We start from the raw sequence: 16,183 nt of genomic DNA, 5'->3' as shown, positions 1-16,183 counted from the left end.
GACCCGCAGCGTGTATTGGCTGCGCTGATAGCCCAATTGCCGCCACCTTTTCTGTTATTGGGGGGACTTAAACCCCCCTTAACCCTTTGTTGGGTGGATTGGTGGCAACAGGCAGAGGCACTGTCACTGAGAAAGTGTTGGCACAGCTCGACCTTTCTCTATTAATGATGCCTCCACACATTTCAGTGTGGCACACGGCATGTACTCGGCCATCGACCTTTGTCTACAGCCCCAGCCTTCTTCCGTTTGTCCATTGGAGTGTGCATGACAACTTGTGCGGTAGTGACCACTTTCCAATCTTTCTGTCACTGCCCCAGCGCCACTCACCTCGGCGCCTCCCCAGATGGGCTTTGAATAAGGCTGACTGGGACTGGTTCACCTGCATTGCCACTCTTGAGCCTCTTTCTCGTAGTGACATTGATGCGGTGGTTCTCACGATCGCCACCGGCATCGTTTCTGTCACGGAATGTGCAATGCCCTGTTCTTACTCTCGGGATCATTCTGAACGACGCTCATAACCGTCTGGCTGCAGTGTTTTCACTGCCGAGCTGGTTGCCATCTCCCGTGCCCTAGAGTATATCCGCTCCTGTTCAGGTGAGTCCTTAGTTATCTGTAGTAACTCGCTGAGCGATTTACGAGCTATCGACCAGTGTTTCCCTCGCTCTCGTCTGGTGACGGCTATCCAGGACTCCGTCCACTCTTCCCGCCCATTGCGGCCTCTCCGTGGTTTCGGTGTGGACCCCAAATCGTGTCGGCATCCCGGGTAATGAACACTGGCCAAACGGGCTGTCGGTGCACCAGCTTTGGATATCGGCCTTTCGGAGTGTGATCTCCGTTCAGTTTTGCGGCAGAAGGTTCTCGGTACCTGGGCTGATGAGTGACGCACCCTGCCTTCACTCGGCAAACTTCGGATTGTCGAGCAGACTACCGGTGGGTGGCGCTCTTCCTCCGGGTCTCTCGCAAGGACTGTTGTGCTCTGTCGGCTGCGCATTGGCTACACCTGGATGACGCACGGTTATTTATTGTGCCGCGAGGACCCACCTCTGTCGCTACGGTTCAGCATTGACAGTGGTCGATATTTTGTTGGACTGTCCACATTTAACTGTGCTCAGGCACACATTTGCACTGCCTGATGTGCTCCCTGCACTTCTAACGAATGATGCTGTCATGGCAGGCTTAGTTTTGAGTTTTATTTGTGCAGGGGGTTTTTATCGCTCAATCAAAGGGTTTCTCTCTTTTGTTGTTTCTCACCTTTGGATTATGCTTTTAGATTGGACTTTTTAGTTCTTGGTGGTTGGCTTTTCCCTTTTTTTTTTTGTTTCTGTGGTTGGCCAACTACTGTAACACACTGTGTGTTTTTAATTCCTCTTTTCTGGTCGTTGTCTGTTTTCTTGTTCTGTCATCCCTTGTCATCTCTGTTGCTTGTTTTTGTTCCTTGTGGGTGTTTCATGATTGTGGAAAAAGGGACCGATGACCTTTGTAGTCTGGTCCCTTCAACCACCACAAACCAACCATCTTGACAGGCTTGTGTTGACTCCAGTTCATTGTAGATCTCACGTTATATCTGTTACCGTGACAAAGATTTTGTTAACTCCCAAACAACTTTGGGGGGGGAGGGGGTGTCGTTTCTGATGAAATCCTTGACGTATGGACTCTAGTTTAATGTAACATTTAGTTTGCATGTCAAACCATTGTGAATAGGTGTCACAATACATAGTGCACACAGTCAGCTGCTCTTATCTTGTGAGGTAGTGTATTGTTCCCTGTGGAGAATCCTGCATGAATGCCAGACGCACACAGCTAAGTTTCTGTTTCATGAATGGGTGTGTTGTATCCCAGGCTATTTTCTTAAAATCTTTTTGAAAAATATATATGTATAGCTGGGTGTCAATGCATGATATGAAGTCCCGTCAGTTATGCCATGAGTCATTAATAACAGAGATAGCTTACGGTTATTTCTAGGAACCTCCACAACATTTTAAATAAGCTATGAACACCATTAGAGCCAACACAGTTACAACTCTCTGTTTATCTATTGTAATTTTGAGACTACATGTGGGTAGTATGTGCCTTGTGTCAAAAGTAAAATTAATGCATCTGCATTTGCCAGTTCATTATTGGTACCAATGCTTGCTACTATGTTGAAGTAATTGTTAGTTCGCTGGTCCGTGATAGAATTTTCACTGCTGTCGGCAGAGCTTTTATCTCGGTCAGATTGTTGTATCACTGCTTTTGTTTCTTGTTTAAGAATGATCTGAACTGCTCATGCCTAAAGCCTGGAGTATTATAGATATTGAGTATAATGTAAACATTTCGCTTTTTTAAAGTAAGGCTGGAGGATTTTTTATATTTGTGGTGGCAGTGGACTTTCCTCAAAACTACAGCTTGTTCTCTAGCTCGGATATCACTGAGACCTGTGGAACCTACTTTCTGTCTTTAATTGTATTTGTTTATAGGTGCTGAAGGTAAAGTGGTGAAATTGAAGTGTTTGTTCTAAACAAACTCGAATTGGCATTATCGAGTTGTTAAATTACTGTATCAGAAACTGGGCAGCTTTTAATTTGTCGTTTTTACCTCCCAATTTCAGTTGCTAAATATGGCCAGTAACAGAGGCAGTTTGGTTAACGCTATGTCCGAGCTCCTGACGAGGGGCACAGGTGCCGACGTTACGCTGTGTGTCCGAGGTGGTGAAATACAGGCGCACAGCTTAATACTCGCCGCCAGGAGCCCGGTCTTCGCAGCTATGTTACTGCAGCACGACACGGAGGAAGCTGCCAGTGGCCGTGTCCAGATACCGGACGTAGAGGCTGCCACTATGCGGCAGCTCGTCCGCTACGTGTACACGGACGAGGTCCCGGAGGGGAAAGAATCTGCGGCAGAGCTACTCGCGGCTGCCGACAAATACGGCCTCCTTCTGCTGAAGGAGGCTTGCGAGGACCGGTTGCTGCAGAATTTGTGTCTAGAAAATGTGGCAGAGTGTGCGGTGCTGGCTTCGCAGCACTGTTGCTCGCGCCTGCTCGGTGCCGCCGTCGAGGTGATCTCCCGGGACCCTCTGGAGGCCCGCAAGACGGAGGGCTGGCGAGAGGGAGTGGCCTGCTGCCCGCAACTGATGACGCAAATCTCGGAGTTGGTTGAAGCGAAAATCAGGTTAGCTGGAATTCTAATTTCGTTTGTCTTTGTAAGTAGCACCTACAAAGTAGTGAGCCTTCTCTTGACACTTCCCAAAGGAATGGTTGGAGGTATGTATTTCACTAGTGTAAATCTCGCATATTCCACACGATCTGCACTTGGGACTATCAGTGTGTGTATTCTGTAAGGAGACACTCCGTAAGCATTTTTCTGCTCTGAAGATATGATGGAACTTTCACATCCTTCTGCTGTATTTTTGAAGGCAGTGTTGCAGTTTACAATCAGTTGCGGTGAAAATTTAGTGCAGATTTGGGACGTAAATGTATACTTGCCTAGTTAATTAGACCCAAAAAATTTTAGCAGAATTGTGCTTCCTTATATACAGTAATAGTCTTAATCTGACTGCTGTGAGGGCTAAGTGTATTTTGCATGTGCACTTTCCTCCATTTTTGTTTTAACTGAATGTAGTGATTTAAAATGTTACATTTGTCATAGAAAACCTTGTATACAAATGCAGTATACTGTGATGGAATTAAATTTTGGATGACATTAGCTCAAATGAGCAGTTGGCTAAAAGGCTTACAGGGCTGGATATTTCAATATAAAAAATACTTCCATATAAGATAGGCTTCAGAATAACATGTTCCCATCTACCACAATTGCTGCTGTATACAAACCACTTACTTGATATGTGTTGCCAGGAGATATGCGTGCTGTGGGTGAATACACCAAATATTTCTTCCTGCTCATCTTTTCGCTTACTTTTTGCTGTGCTTCTTACTTAAATCTCTCAAAAGGTGCTCTAATACTGTGCATTGCCAAGTAATTTTCAAGAAACAGCGGGAAAGTTTCATGATCCTGTCCAATACCGTAGGACGTTGCTAATCATCGGGCAGCAGTATTTGCAAAATTAGAGGTGGTGGCAGCCAACAGTCTTGATATTCATTTCTTTCTTCTGGGCTTTTATTTAACAAATGTCTTCTTTTGTTATGATGCACATTTGTTTCGAAGGGAAAAAAATATTACACCAATAATCATTGTGGTATATTTGGAGACATCTATAGTTGACCTAATAGATCACAATGGAATGAATATCTGTAAATCATGTAGTCAGGTATAACTTGAGTGTGATATGCTCATGTGTATTGAGAGAAAAATAACTGTCACAACTATTTAATCTTGATAGTACCTTCCCACAGGTGTATTTTTATTATGTAAGGTTAAACATCTGTCACAGCAACGAGTGTTCGGTGAAAGGGTAGCGTGAAGGACTGGACTGATAAGCAGTACGAGGACACGCTGCTGTAATCGGTAGCATTAATGTAACTTGTCAGATGGCTGGCTTTCTTGTGTGGTACCTCACAGGCTAGTGAAATTTAGTGCCAGTTTCTCAAAAAAGGCTGAGCAGCACTTTGTACCAGAGCAGTAGTTGTCAGATCTGTGTATCTGTCTGGTTTCTGCTTCTTGTCAGGTCTAATTTGGTACACCACCCTCTGACGTTTCTTAGAGTTCTAAAAATGTCAAGTAATTCTGTGTAACCTCAAAATCTCCTTCCCCATCCTGGAGCAAACTTACAATCCTTAATACACATTTCTCACTGATCGTGTGGGCTTATAGCATTCAATTGGTATAGTTAATAATTTTGCGACTATCTACTGCGACAGTAAATTTCTGTGGAAAGTACTCTCTCTCTGTTTTCCAGTGCCGCAAAGGATGTCGCCTTGAAGAAGTGGCTGCACGAAGCTGCAGAACGTGGAAATGTGGACGAACTCCCAGACATACTGGCACAGGGAGTGGACATAAACTGCCGGTGTGAGAACGGTTACACGGCACTTCACAAGGCGGCGAAGGGTGGCGACGTCTTGGCCGTAAACTGGCTGTTGGAAGCGGGTGCCGATGTCAGTGCACGGAATAACTGGCAGCAGACGCCCCTCCACGTAGCAGCGGGACAGGGCAGGCAGGGAGTCGCCATGACCTTGCTGTTTTACGGGGCAGACAAAGACGCGTGGGATGGCAGCGGGCAGACGGCTCTGCAGGTTGCTGCCGCGTGTGGTGAAGCGTCCGTGGTGAACCTGTTGTTGCGGCTGGGAGCGGACCGATCTGCTGCCGGATACGGTATGACGCCTCTACAACTTGCCCAGGCGTACAACAGGAAGACTGTCGTCGGTATCCTGAGTGGGATTCATCCGGTGTGAGGTGGACCTTTCGTACCATTTTCTATAAAGCAAATAAACTTCTGGTTTACTGTGAAATGTGTCATTGAATTATTCAAATATTTACCTGCTCTTCCTTCCCACTTATCTCTTCTCCTCATAGTGGTCCTCCTTCCACAGGTGAGACTTCCTAAACTCCTACCATCAACTACCCTGAAATTCCCAAAATGTAGTGTTTTACACTTAGTCTACTGGCAGTAGATCAAATGTTTGACTGGCACAGGAGAACAGAGTTCTATTGAAACTGCTCCAGAGCATCAATCATTAACATTTGATCTTGACTGTGTTCCAAATACACATCATTTTCAGTGAGCTTCTGGTGTGGTATTCTTGTAAACCAGTTTCAAGAATCGTACACCACATGCTATTCCCAGAAGCGTCCAGTACTTCTATTAACACAGCCTGAAATTTGTGTGTGTACTGTTAATCCAATGGTTAGTGGTGAGAATATAGGCGCCCATACTTCCGCCAACACTTCATGAACTATGGAGTTGCTGCAACCTTAAGCATATAGGACACGAACGTACTGAAATTACATCAGGTTACTGACAATGTCCCAGGCTGCCTAGTTTGTCAATCTAATTTTGTAATGGTAAATATAAATACCGCTGACCAAGGATACTGCTGTGGGACTTTGTGACTGTGTTGCTGGAAGGTTAATCAGCAGATTGGGCATAATACATTCTTCAATTGATGATTATATTTATCAAGAGATGAGTTATGGCCAACCACAAACAATTCAGTTACTGGAAATCACAAATGTCGTGAAATTTACTCACAGACTGTAGAGAAGTTGCAAAATGTGTATCAGTTTGCCAACTTACTTAACATACTAAATGCATTTACACAACAGAATGCAGAGTGGAAGGTAATACCGAAGATAACATGTCAAATTTAAGAGCTGTTATAATGATATGATTCTAAAGATTGTAAATCATAATGCAGATCTCAATGTTTCATTGCTCGTGAGGCTCTGACACGAGCAGGACCTGGTACTCCTGGAAGTATTTCCCATTGGACAACTAAATCAGTGATTATGAATGTTTAAATTTTTTGGTGAACTGGAGTCATTGCAACACCACATTATGCACTTGGAGACATCCTTAATTTCACTGAATCTGACAGTTTGATCAATTGAAATGAGGACCATATGAATTGAATGTAATTTTAACCCTTACATGAAACATCTCTTAAATGTAAGTAGAAAGATGAGATGTCTCACAGACCTTGTAATATTTTCATCAGGTAACTACAGTAGCTGAATAGTAAACTATTTAATCTTAAGAGCAGATGAAATCCTATTTAGCTCTTACAACTCGATTGCCACAAGTTCTGTAAGTCAGGAAATTTCAAATGTCATGGAAATTTGAAGAAAAAAGGAAAACCTTATCTTCGTCTCAGTAGATGAAATTGTTTGTTCACTGAGATGTCATGCATTGTCACTGGCTAGGTGCTGCTTTCTTACCCCCTCATTCTTACAGCTTCTCCCCTTCGTACCCATTCACTCAGAAGCAGTCAGTGCTGCCACCATTTACTGCTAGCTTAGCAGCTGCCAATGAGAGGCAGGCGGGCACGAGTAGTGGTTCGTCTCGATCTGATTCTCGGAGACTTTTGACACGGCGGCCAGAGATGGTAATGTGTGTGTGAGTTGGCCGAGTAATTGTGTGAATGTGTGTGTGCGCGCTCATTTTCTGACATGAGCTATGGCCAAAAATTCAGTTGTGAGAGTGCGGTTGTCTTTCCTACGTGCCTGTCTGCAGCTCAGTGGCTGTCTTCACAGTGAGTTGCTACCTCTCCTCACTGGTACTGATTCTCAGAGTATTTGCTCCAGTTATCTGTTGCACGGATTCGTCACTGCGGTCTCATTTCATCAACATGGTGTCTGTGACACAGGAATAACTGGCTAAACGAGTGGACTTCTGCGACAGGCCAAAGCTGCTGGCCATTTCTGAGGGTATCTGTAACAGATTAGGACTGCCGATACGAAGCGCGTCATTTCCCACTAACGTGTGAGCCCTGCCCGTCGGGTCTAGTCTCGCTGATCCGGCCCCAGGTCCGGGTCTGTGTGTGGCATAATGGAGCAGATTTACACGGTTTATCCGTGGACCTAGCACTGGGGCTCCTCGGTGGGTGAGAGGCCACACACGATGGGTTTCAGGAATTGACTCTCGCAAGTACTTTGTACATTGCAGTGTTTCTTAGACTTTTTATACTAGTATATTTTGGCACCACAAAAGTAGTTTAGAAAGTATCAACGATAAGAAAATTGTGTTAGTCACTGGTGGTTTGTATGTTATTGAGTCAGATATCTTGAAGAAAGATTACACAATACCTGTAAACTGACATGACACTGTGGTAATAACTGACAATAATGAGCCTAGTAGAACAAACATCTTACAGGTGTAGTGTTGGTTTACACAATTCTTCCACACTTTACACTTCTTTCTAGACACCCACATTTTTCTGAGGTTATTTCTGAAATCAGTGAGGGTATTTTAAATCTGGCTTGCAACTCCAAGGAAATGCATATTTTTATCACCAAAGGTTTTGCTTTATTGAAATAAGTGGTTTTGATGGAACCACTTATTTTGGGTTGCTTTCTCCATCTAAAAGCAGTTCATTACAAAAGATGTTGATGTTAGTACTTAAGATTTTTGCTCACACAGGAAAGAAATACAGACGTCCTTACATTTTTTGTGAACCTGGGTCTTTACTTACCCTTGAGACCTCAGAATGTCAGGGAAAAATCGGGTAATTTCTCTTCAGGATACTTGTGGCAAACCTGTAAAAAAAAGCTTCGTTGACCACGTTAATCAAAGTGTGTGTGTGTGTGTGTGTGTGTGTGTGTGTGTGTGTGTGTGTGTGTGTGTGTGTAGTCACTTAGTACTGGTCTTGAAAGACTGAATATACTATGATCCCCTTACATATCAGTCATATAGGGATCATATAATTGAAAAATGGCATTCAATCATTCTTCCTGCACTCCATGCAGGAATAGAATGGGAAGAAACCCAAATAACTGGTGCATTGGGATGTATCCTCTGCTGGATGTAGGTGTAGAATTAAATGAGACTGCAGAAAGTGCAAACGTTGGTAATAATCAAATGATCTGAAAATACTAATTTGCACAACTTTTGCACAGTGGACGCACATCTTTCTACTACATTCCAGACAATTTGAGTGACCCTGTTTGGTGCATTTATGTGCTGATTTCTTTTTCTATGAAGCACAGCACTTCGTACATACATTCTTTTCTGTTCTATCAGTTGATATACATGCGACATGTTGTCAGACGATTCTCCTTTATTTGAGATTTGATAGGCATCTGTACCAAAATTCAACTTTTGCCTGTAGTCAAAGCATTCCTCCTTTCGAAATATTGTGTTGTGTTTTTCTTGCTGTAACACAGCAGATTTGAATGTCTTCACTTGTAATTATTTTGGCTATAAAAGACTATCCCTGATATGAGTAATTATCTGTGGAACTGGTCGTATCAGAAAGAAATTATCACCCTGCACTAGAGTGTGTGCCAATACGAAACTTCGTGGAAGATTGTGTGGTGGACCGAAACTTGAGCTCGGGACCTTTGCCTTTGTCTGCCAGTACCTCGTCTCCTGCCTTCCAAATTTCACAGAAGCTCTCCCGTGAAACCTGCAAGAGTAGCACTCCTGAATCCAGCCAATTGACCAACTGGCACTCCCTGAAGTTGGGAAGGTAGCAGACGAGATGCTGGCGGAAGTACATCTGTGAGCAGCACAGGTTGTGAGTTGTCGGGTAGCTGTCAGTTGAGCCCTTTCCCACAGAAGGCGAAGGTCCCGACGAACTATTGGACTGACAGCCTGTGTTAATCTGCCTGGAAGTTTCAGGTCACAACAGCCTCATTTACCAAAAAACCATTTTCTTTGCTAGTATCCCTCTGTTTTGTGGTAACCATCAGCTGCAACAAAATCCGAATCGTCAGTCGTCATTCCAGTGTTAGATTTCACCTAAATAATAACTGATTTGCTCCTGAGCTTCAAAATCTTGATAAACTGAAGACATCTTATTCGTCTTAGAAAGTCACCCCATGCTATAGCTGAAAAATAAGTTTCATGCACATAATATAATACCTGTTAGGCACCTAATTTCACAGTGACTTCTGAACAATATACTTTATCATTAGAATGACGGTCGAGTTAATTGCTGAATGTTACTTTACTCGCGGCACATATTAAAATGAAGGTACTGAAAGACTATTATTTCTCACAGTGCTATGACAGTCATTGTTCGCAATGAGTGACGGGCATGAGAGATCGCTGTATTGGTTTAAGGGTTAAGCCAGGTTTGTGGTTAAGAGGAGACTGGTCCTGAGAGCATGGTGTACAGGTTAGAAATGAACTGCAGTGTCATACTTCTAGCCAGTGTTGGCAGCTATCAAAGCTGAGATACAGCGGGCGTGGCATGCTGTCGAGAAGTGAAATACGGTGGCACTGGGTAGCAATTAACCTACTTGTCAGACTGGCAGGATAGGTGTGATTAGACAGTGTGCCCATTTCCTAATGGGAAAATCTGTGCAACTGAGTCTTTTTGGGAGGGGGAGGGGTGATTTGATCACTTAAGGACTTGAGTATTTATTGGGACAGATTCATTTCTGAAATCTCTGCTTGCTTGCTAACTGCAGACAACATGAATATTATTGAAATGGGAGACTTGTCTGACTCGGGTCACTACATCTATTGCTTCCAGACTGTTGTCACTTAAGGCTTTATGGGAATGAAGTCTACAGCCGGATAGTTAAGACAATTCTACTTCTATAGGCCACGTCGACACAAGACCAACAACAAAATGCTGATGTTTAAACCTTGTGGATTTATCACAGAGCAGGAAACACATGAAAATAAGCAGCAATAAAACACGTTCAAGCTAAGAAAAGCCATCACACACATTTAGATACAGCAAGAGAATGTAATAAATGGAAGCGGCCTTCAGATTAAGCATGAGGAACACTGCACCAAATTGTCTTCAATATTGTTTGATTGGAGCAATTAGTGACTTTTTTCCTTTATTATAATGAGGTGGTTGGGCAGACCATTCTTCTATCAACTGATGAGCACTGCATCTCCATCACAACCCTCACCCTGTGGAGAAATACATGTAGAACATTGTCAAATTTTAATCTTCAATTTTGGAAAAGATAAACTGTGTAACATTTATTTAGATCTTAAACCTGAGCATTTAAAATACATGAATAATACGTGGTTACTCTGCAAATCAGTCAACTGCCTGGCAGAAGTTCATGAAACCCACCTTGACAATAATTCTCTATTATTCCACTCTCGAACAGCTGTATCTTTCCGTGCAAGCTGTGATTTCTCTTATTTTATTATTATATCTGTCTCTCCCGATGTAGATTGGCATCAACAAAATGTTTTCGCATTTGGAGGAGGAAGTTGGTGATGTAAATTTAGGGAGACGATTCTGCTGCAAAGAAGAATGCCTTGTTTTAATGGTATCCATCCCAAATCCTGCATCACATCTGTGACTCTTTCTCCCTATTTCAAGATAGTACAAAATGTACTGATCTGTGAACTTTCCCGATGTACTCTGTTAATACTACCTGGTAAGGATCTCCCAGGCTACACAGCAGTACCTGACGGGCAAATGTAGTGCAGGCAGTCTCTTTAGTACATCTGTTACATTTTCTAAGCTTCTGCCAACAAAACGCAGTGGAGTTTGCTTTCCCCACAACATTAAGGCATATTAATCCACCAGAGCAGTGTTAGTAATAGTTACTTGGGATTTGTGTAGCATTGCCATATACCTGAAAACATGTTTTCACAATGTAGCTTTATGTAATTCATAAATCATGGCAAAAGTTTCACTCAAAATGTTTTTGCTAAATGTATGTATAAATTTAGAATAACAAGTTTGTGTTCAAACAGTAACCGAACTTTTTGTTGTACCCAAAATACAGAAAAATGTTAAGTGACCATGTTTAAATTTGTTCTTCATGTGGTTGGTTACAGAATGAAAAATTTAGAAAAACTATATGCCGTCTATTCAAAAGAGATTTAGGTATAGGCAATATAAAAGTTCTTTCGCGTACTTAAACCATTCATCTTTTGTTCCAACTGAAATCCCAATGAAATGCATCTATAAGACCCGTACATGCAACTTGATAGTATGTCATACTGCCAAAAGTTGCTCTCTACACCTGACATAACATATGCAGTTCAGAATTTTGTTATAGGGCAGGAAGAGCAAAGGTGTCAAGTTTTGGTTGCTTTGACTTTTAGTAGCTAATGCAAAAAAAGGAAATGAGTTAATTCTGGCATATAAATAGTTAGTGGATTGTCATTTTTACTCTCGGCTGCTTTCACATTATCTCTATGCAGCCACATTCCCATATGTGAGTGCTCTTTGGGCATGCTTTAAATGACAAGGCATACTGCAGTTAATTTGTAAATAATTCTCTCCGTAACTGCTCACTAAATTTATTTTCATTTCCCTATCCCACACATTAATATGCCCAGAGTAGTTACCTGTAGGATTGTATTACTTTTTCTACAATCTTAAACATTTACATTGTAGCGGTTCCACCTGCTTTGAATTTCTTTGTCTGTCTTCGGTGTCGACGTATTGTGTTGCTACACTGGCTCAAAATGGGTTGTGGATTCTGACACACACTACTGTAAATCATGTAGCGGACAGGTGCACAGTTCCGTTTCACCGTACTTTAATATTTGATGTTATACAAAAGGAAAATTAAAGTTATACAGTCAGTGCACTATTATTTAACCTTCGATAAGCCTCATTAATTGTAAGCAGGCGAAACTCAACATACTGCTTCAATCGTTTCTTGTTGAACATCTATGAGCAGTAAAACCTAACCACAGCACAGGTTACTCATCTGAAACTCTGCTGTGGTCTGTCTGTCTCATGACCAAAACTCGGGCCTTTATACAGGGTGTTACAAAAAGGTACGGCCAAACTTTCAGGAAACATTCCTCATACACAAAGAAAGAAAATATGTTATGTGGACATGTGTCTGGAAACGCGTATTTTCCATGTTAGAGCTCATTTAATTACTTCTCTTCAAATTACATTAATTGTGGAATGGAAACACACAGCAACAGAACGTACCAGCGTGACTTCAAACACTTTGTTACAGGAAATGTTCAAAATGTCCTCTGTTAGTGAGGATACGTGCATCCATCCTCCATCGCATGAAATCCCTGATGCGCTGATGCAGCCCTGGAGAATGGCGTATTGTATCACAGCCGTCCACAATACGAGCACGAAGAGTCTCTACATTTGGTACTGGGGTTGCGTAGACAAGAGCTTTCAAATGCCCCCATAAATGAAAGTCGAGAGGGTTGAGGTCAGGAGAGCGTGGAGGCCACGGAATTGGTCCGCCTCTACCAATCCATCGGTCACCGAATCTGTTGTTGAGAAGCGTACGAACACTTGGACTGAAATGTGCAGGAGCTCCATCGTGCATGAACCACATGTTGTGCCATACTTGTAAAGGCACATGTTCTAGCAGCACAGGTAGAGTAGCCCGTATGAAATCATGATAACGTGCTCCATTGAGCGTAGGTGGAAGAACATGGGGCCCAATCCAGATATCACCAACAATGCCTGCCCAAACGTTCACAGATAATCTGTTGATGACGTGATTGCACAATTGCGTGCGGATTCTCATCAGCCCACGTGTGTTGATTGTGAAAATTTACAATTTGATCACGTCGGAATGAAGCCTCATCCGTAAAGAGAACATTTGCACTGAAATGAGGATTGACACATTGTCAGATGAACCATTCGCAGAAGTGTACCCGTGGAGGCATATCAGCTGCTGATAGTGCCTGCACACGCTGTACACGGTACGGAAACAACTGGTTCTCCCGTAGCACTCTCCATACAGTGACGTGGTCAACGTTACCTTGTACAGCAGCAACTTCTCTGACGCTGACATTAGGGTTATCGTCAACTGCATGAAGAATTGCCTCGTCCATTGCAGGTGTCCTCGTCGTCCTAGGTCATCCCCAGTCGCGAGTCATAGGCTGGAATGTTCCGTGCTCCCGAAGACGCTGATAAATTGCTTTGAACATCTTCCTGTCGGGACACCTTTGTTCTGGAAATCTGTCTCGATACAAACGTACCGCCCACGGCTATTAACCCATGCTAATCTGTGCATCATGTGGGCATCTGCCAACTCCGCATTTGTAAACATTGCACTGACTGCAAAACCACGTTTGTGATGAACACTAACCTGTCGATGCTACGTACTGATGTGCTTGATGCTAGTACTGTAGAGCAATGAGTCGCATGTCAACACGAGCACCGAAGTCAACATTATCTTCCTTCAATTGGGCCAACTGTCGGTGAATCGAGGAAGTACAGTACATACTGACAAAACTAAAATGAGCTCTAACATGGAAATTAAGCATTTCCGGACACATGTCCACATAACATCTTTTCTTTATTTGTGTGTGAGGAATGTTTCCTGGAAGTTTGGCCGTACCTTTTTGTAACACCTTGTATATCATCACAATAATACGTGCTGAAACAACACATTGTTAATATAGTTATGCAAACAATACCTTTGACAAAACTGTTAATTACTTTGGAATTAATGAAAGGCTGGGTTTGCTAACGTGTTTTTGAATATAGCTAGATAAATACTTTAAGATTACTGGTACTTCATCTTCCAAATGTTAACGGTTATTATATAATTTATGTTTGCTTATATGTCAATAATAGAATTTAAGTTACAAAATGATCACTGATTTCACCCTCTAACACGATACTAACTATGAATAGACAAAATAAGTTAGAACATCAATTACATACATAAAACTAAGCACAAAATTAGATCAGTCGTTATTTGCTTTAAAACTGAGAGCCAGTCTTTATCTTTCATGGAAATGCAGATTATATTCTGTATGTTAATGATAATTAGTTAAGAGTAACAAAACGAATTTAAGGAGGCAGATGGCTAAACAAGAGGTGAATTAAAATTATCCCAGCTTCCTTCGTCACATCAGTGTACAGTATACATTTTCTTGCCCGATTTGATAGGTCCAGTACATCAAACCATTAATCGGGTTGATAATATATATTGGCAGTGCGCCACTGGTTGCCAACGATTATGACTCCTATCATAACTAATATGCACTTTTGCATTGTGTTAATCGAATGGAAATGAATTGTCAAGAGGAAGGAGCCTAGTAAATGGTGGAGTAGCTGGCAAGACAAATTATATCGGCTACTTATTCTATCAATCAATCAAGGCTCCATTGAAAATATCATGGGCTTCATAGGAATGCAGGGTGCTACAAATCAGCTTGCTACACAGACAGCGCTGTTACACACCTTTGTTGCAAGAGCTTCCAGCTGCAATGTTCAGGGCCTCCTTGTACACTGCAGTCCCCCTGATTGTTGACTAATCTGTTCACAAGAGCCCCTACCTCAACTCTCACCTGGACCTTCTGTGTAGACTTGTGGAATATATGGAAAACTAATTCTGAAAATTTAACATCTAAAGTCAATAACTATCATAACGCAAGTGTGTGCATTTACATCACTACTAAAAAATCCTAAATTCTCATCCAAGTGATTTGTATGGTTAGTGGCAACTGCAAAACCATTACTTTGCGTTTGTCATTTCTCGCCGCACGTAAAAACCACGCTGTCTCAGTGATTTCCATTCCTGGCTAATAGACATTTTAAGGCTTGTGCCTGTTAGTGAAACTTTCCTCATAATAATCATTTAAAGGTGACTGATCAATGAGTATGTAGTGTCATCACTTAGCCAACATAGGTCATAAATCAGTTATTCAGCAACAGTTTCATTACGAATGTAAGTCTTTCCCGTATGAACACTAACTTACAAAAGATAACTGTTAAATTAAACGTTAAAACAATATATACTGCCACAAAAAAAGTTTAGATTTGTTCACAATTGCCAAAAAAGAGACACTACAAACAACAGATAGTTTTGTAAACCAGGAAGTGGCAAAATTGATACCTACAGAAATTCTGTAATTCGTACCTTAAACTGTGACTTGACTATTGTTGAACAGCTCTTTCTCCCCGTATCTCATTATTTAATGGAGGGACTCTTGGCATTCAAGTACATCAGTATTCCTGGAAGAACTAAAACGTTTAAAATGAAAAAGTTTGATGAATGCTGTGTCAAGCAATTTATTATGTTTAGGAATATTTCGATAATGTTAAGTCATTCCTTGTGCTAAGAAGTGCATCTGTAATTGTAATGGTTTTAAGGAGTGTTACAATCCTTGCAAGTTGTTATTGGCATAAGTTCAAAATTGTTGAAAGATACACACTGGATGGGATTTGTCTTGTGATTTTTTTTTTTAAACCATCTGCAGAAATTGTTAGGAATTGAAAAGCAAATTATAGTTTAATGCCGAGGTGTCAATATTTGCTGCTCTGCACACAAGCCAAAACCAACATGCATGTTATAGGTGGAAGATAAAAAATTGTTGCATGTACCTCACATTAGATTCGAGTCTTGTCAGATGTCAAGTACAGACCAGAGCAGCCGTACGTACTAGACTTTTGTACGGAGTGTTTTCTTATATGACTTGGATTGTGGAGAGCCACAAATGCCGCAGGTCCCAGCTGTTGTGGCTGCACGGTCCTCAGTCAGAAATGGCAGGTGACGAATCGGTGGCGGTTCGTCTCATGTATTCGGCAAATTGCCTTTTACAGTACTCGAGCTCTGTTACAGTCCTCCAATACTTCTTCCAGTGCATTTGTTATTTTGAGCATTTACTGGGACCTTTCTCTACCCATATGGTGTACAGGTTCCTTCATTTGTTCATTTAGGTCATTTG

General features: G+C 42.0%; 1 protein-coding gene across 8 annotated transcripts in view; it reads left to right on the top strand.

The window, feature by feature from the left end:
• LOC126427102 (poly [ADP-ribose] polymerase tankyrase-2-like) overlaps positions 1-16,183 on the top strand; it is a 543,050-nt gene that overhangs the window by 389,386 nt on the left and 137,481 nt on the right. Inside the window, exons 3-4 of one of the 8 annotated variants that reach the window (XM_050089311.1) lie at positions 2,658-3,147; positions 4,832-5,165. The exons of 3 other annotated variants lie outside the window; for them this stretch is intronic. In XM_050089311.1, coding sequence (XP_049945268.1) covers positions 2,658-3,147; positions 4,832-5,165 — 824 coding nt within the window. Of the gene's footprint in view, positions 1-2,587; positions 3,148-4,831; positions 5,166-5,201; positions 5,350-16,183 lie in introns of those variants that run through there. 4 more of the 8 variants (XM_050089305.1, XM_050089310.1, XM_050089308.1 and 1 more) reach the window with 4 other exon arrangements.

This window comes from Schistocerca serialis, chromosome 11 (genome assembly GCF_023864345.2).
Source record: "Schistocerca serialis cubense isolate TAMUIC-IGC-003099 chromosome 11, iqSchSeri2.2, whole genome shotgun sequence".
In the NCBI taxonomy this organism is placed as follows: domain Eukaryota; kingdom Metazoa; phylum Arthropoda; class Insecta; order Orthoptera; family Acrididae; genus Schistocerca; species Schistocerca serialis.
The sequence above is the reverse complement of the archived record's forward strand: the minus strand, read 5'-3'. Positions and strand labels throughout refer to the sequence as shown.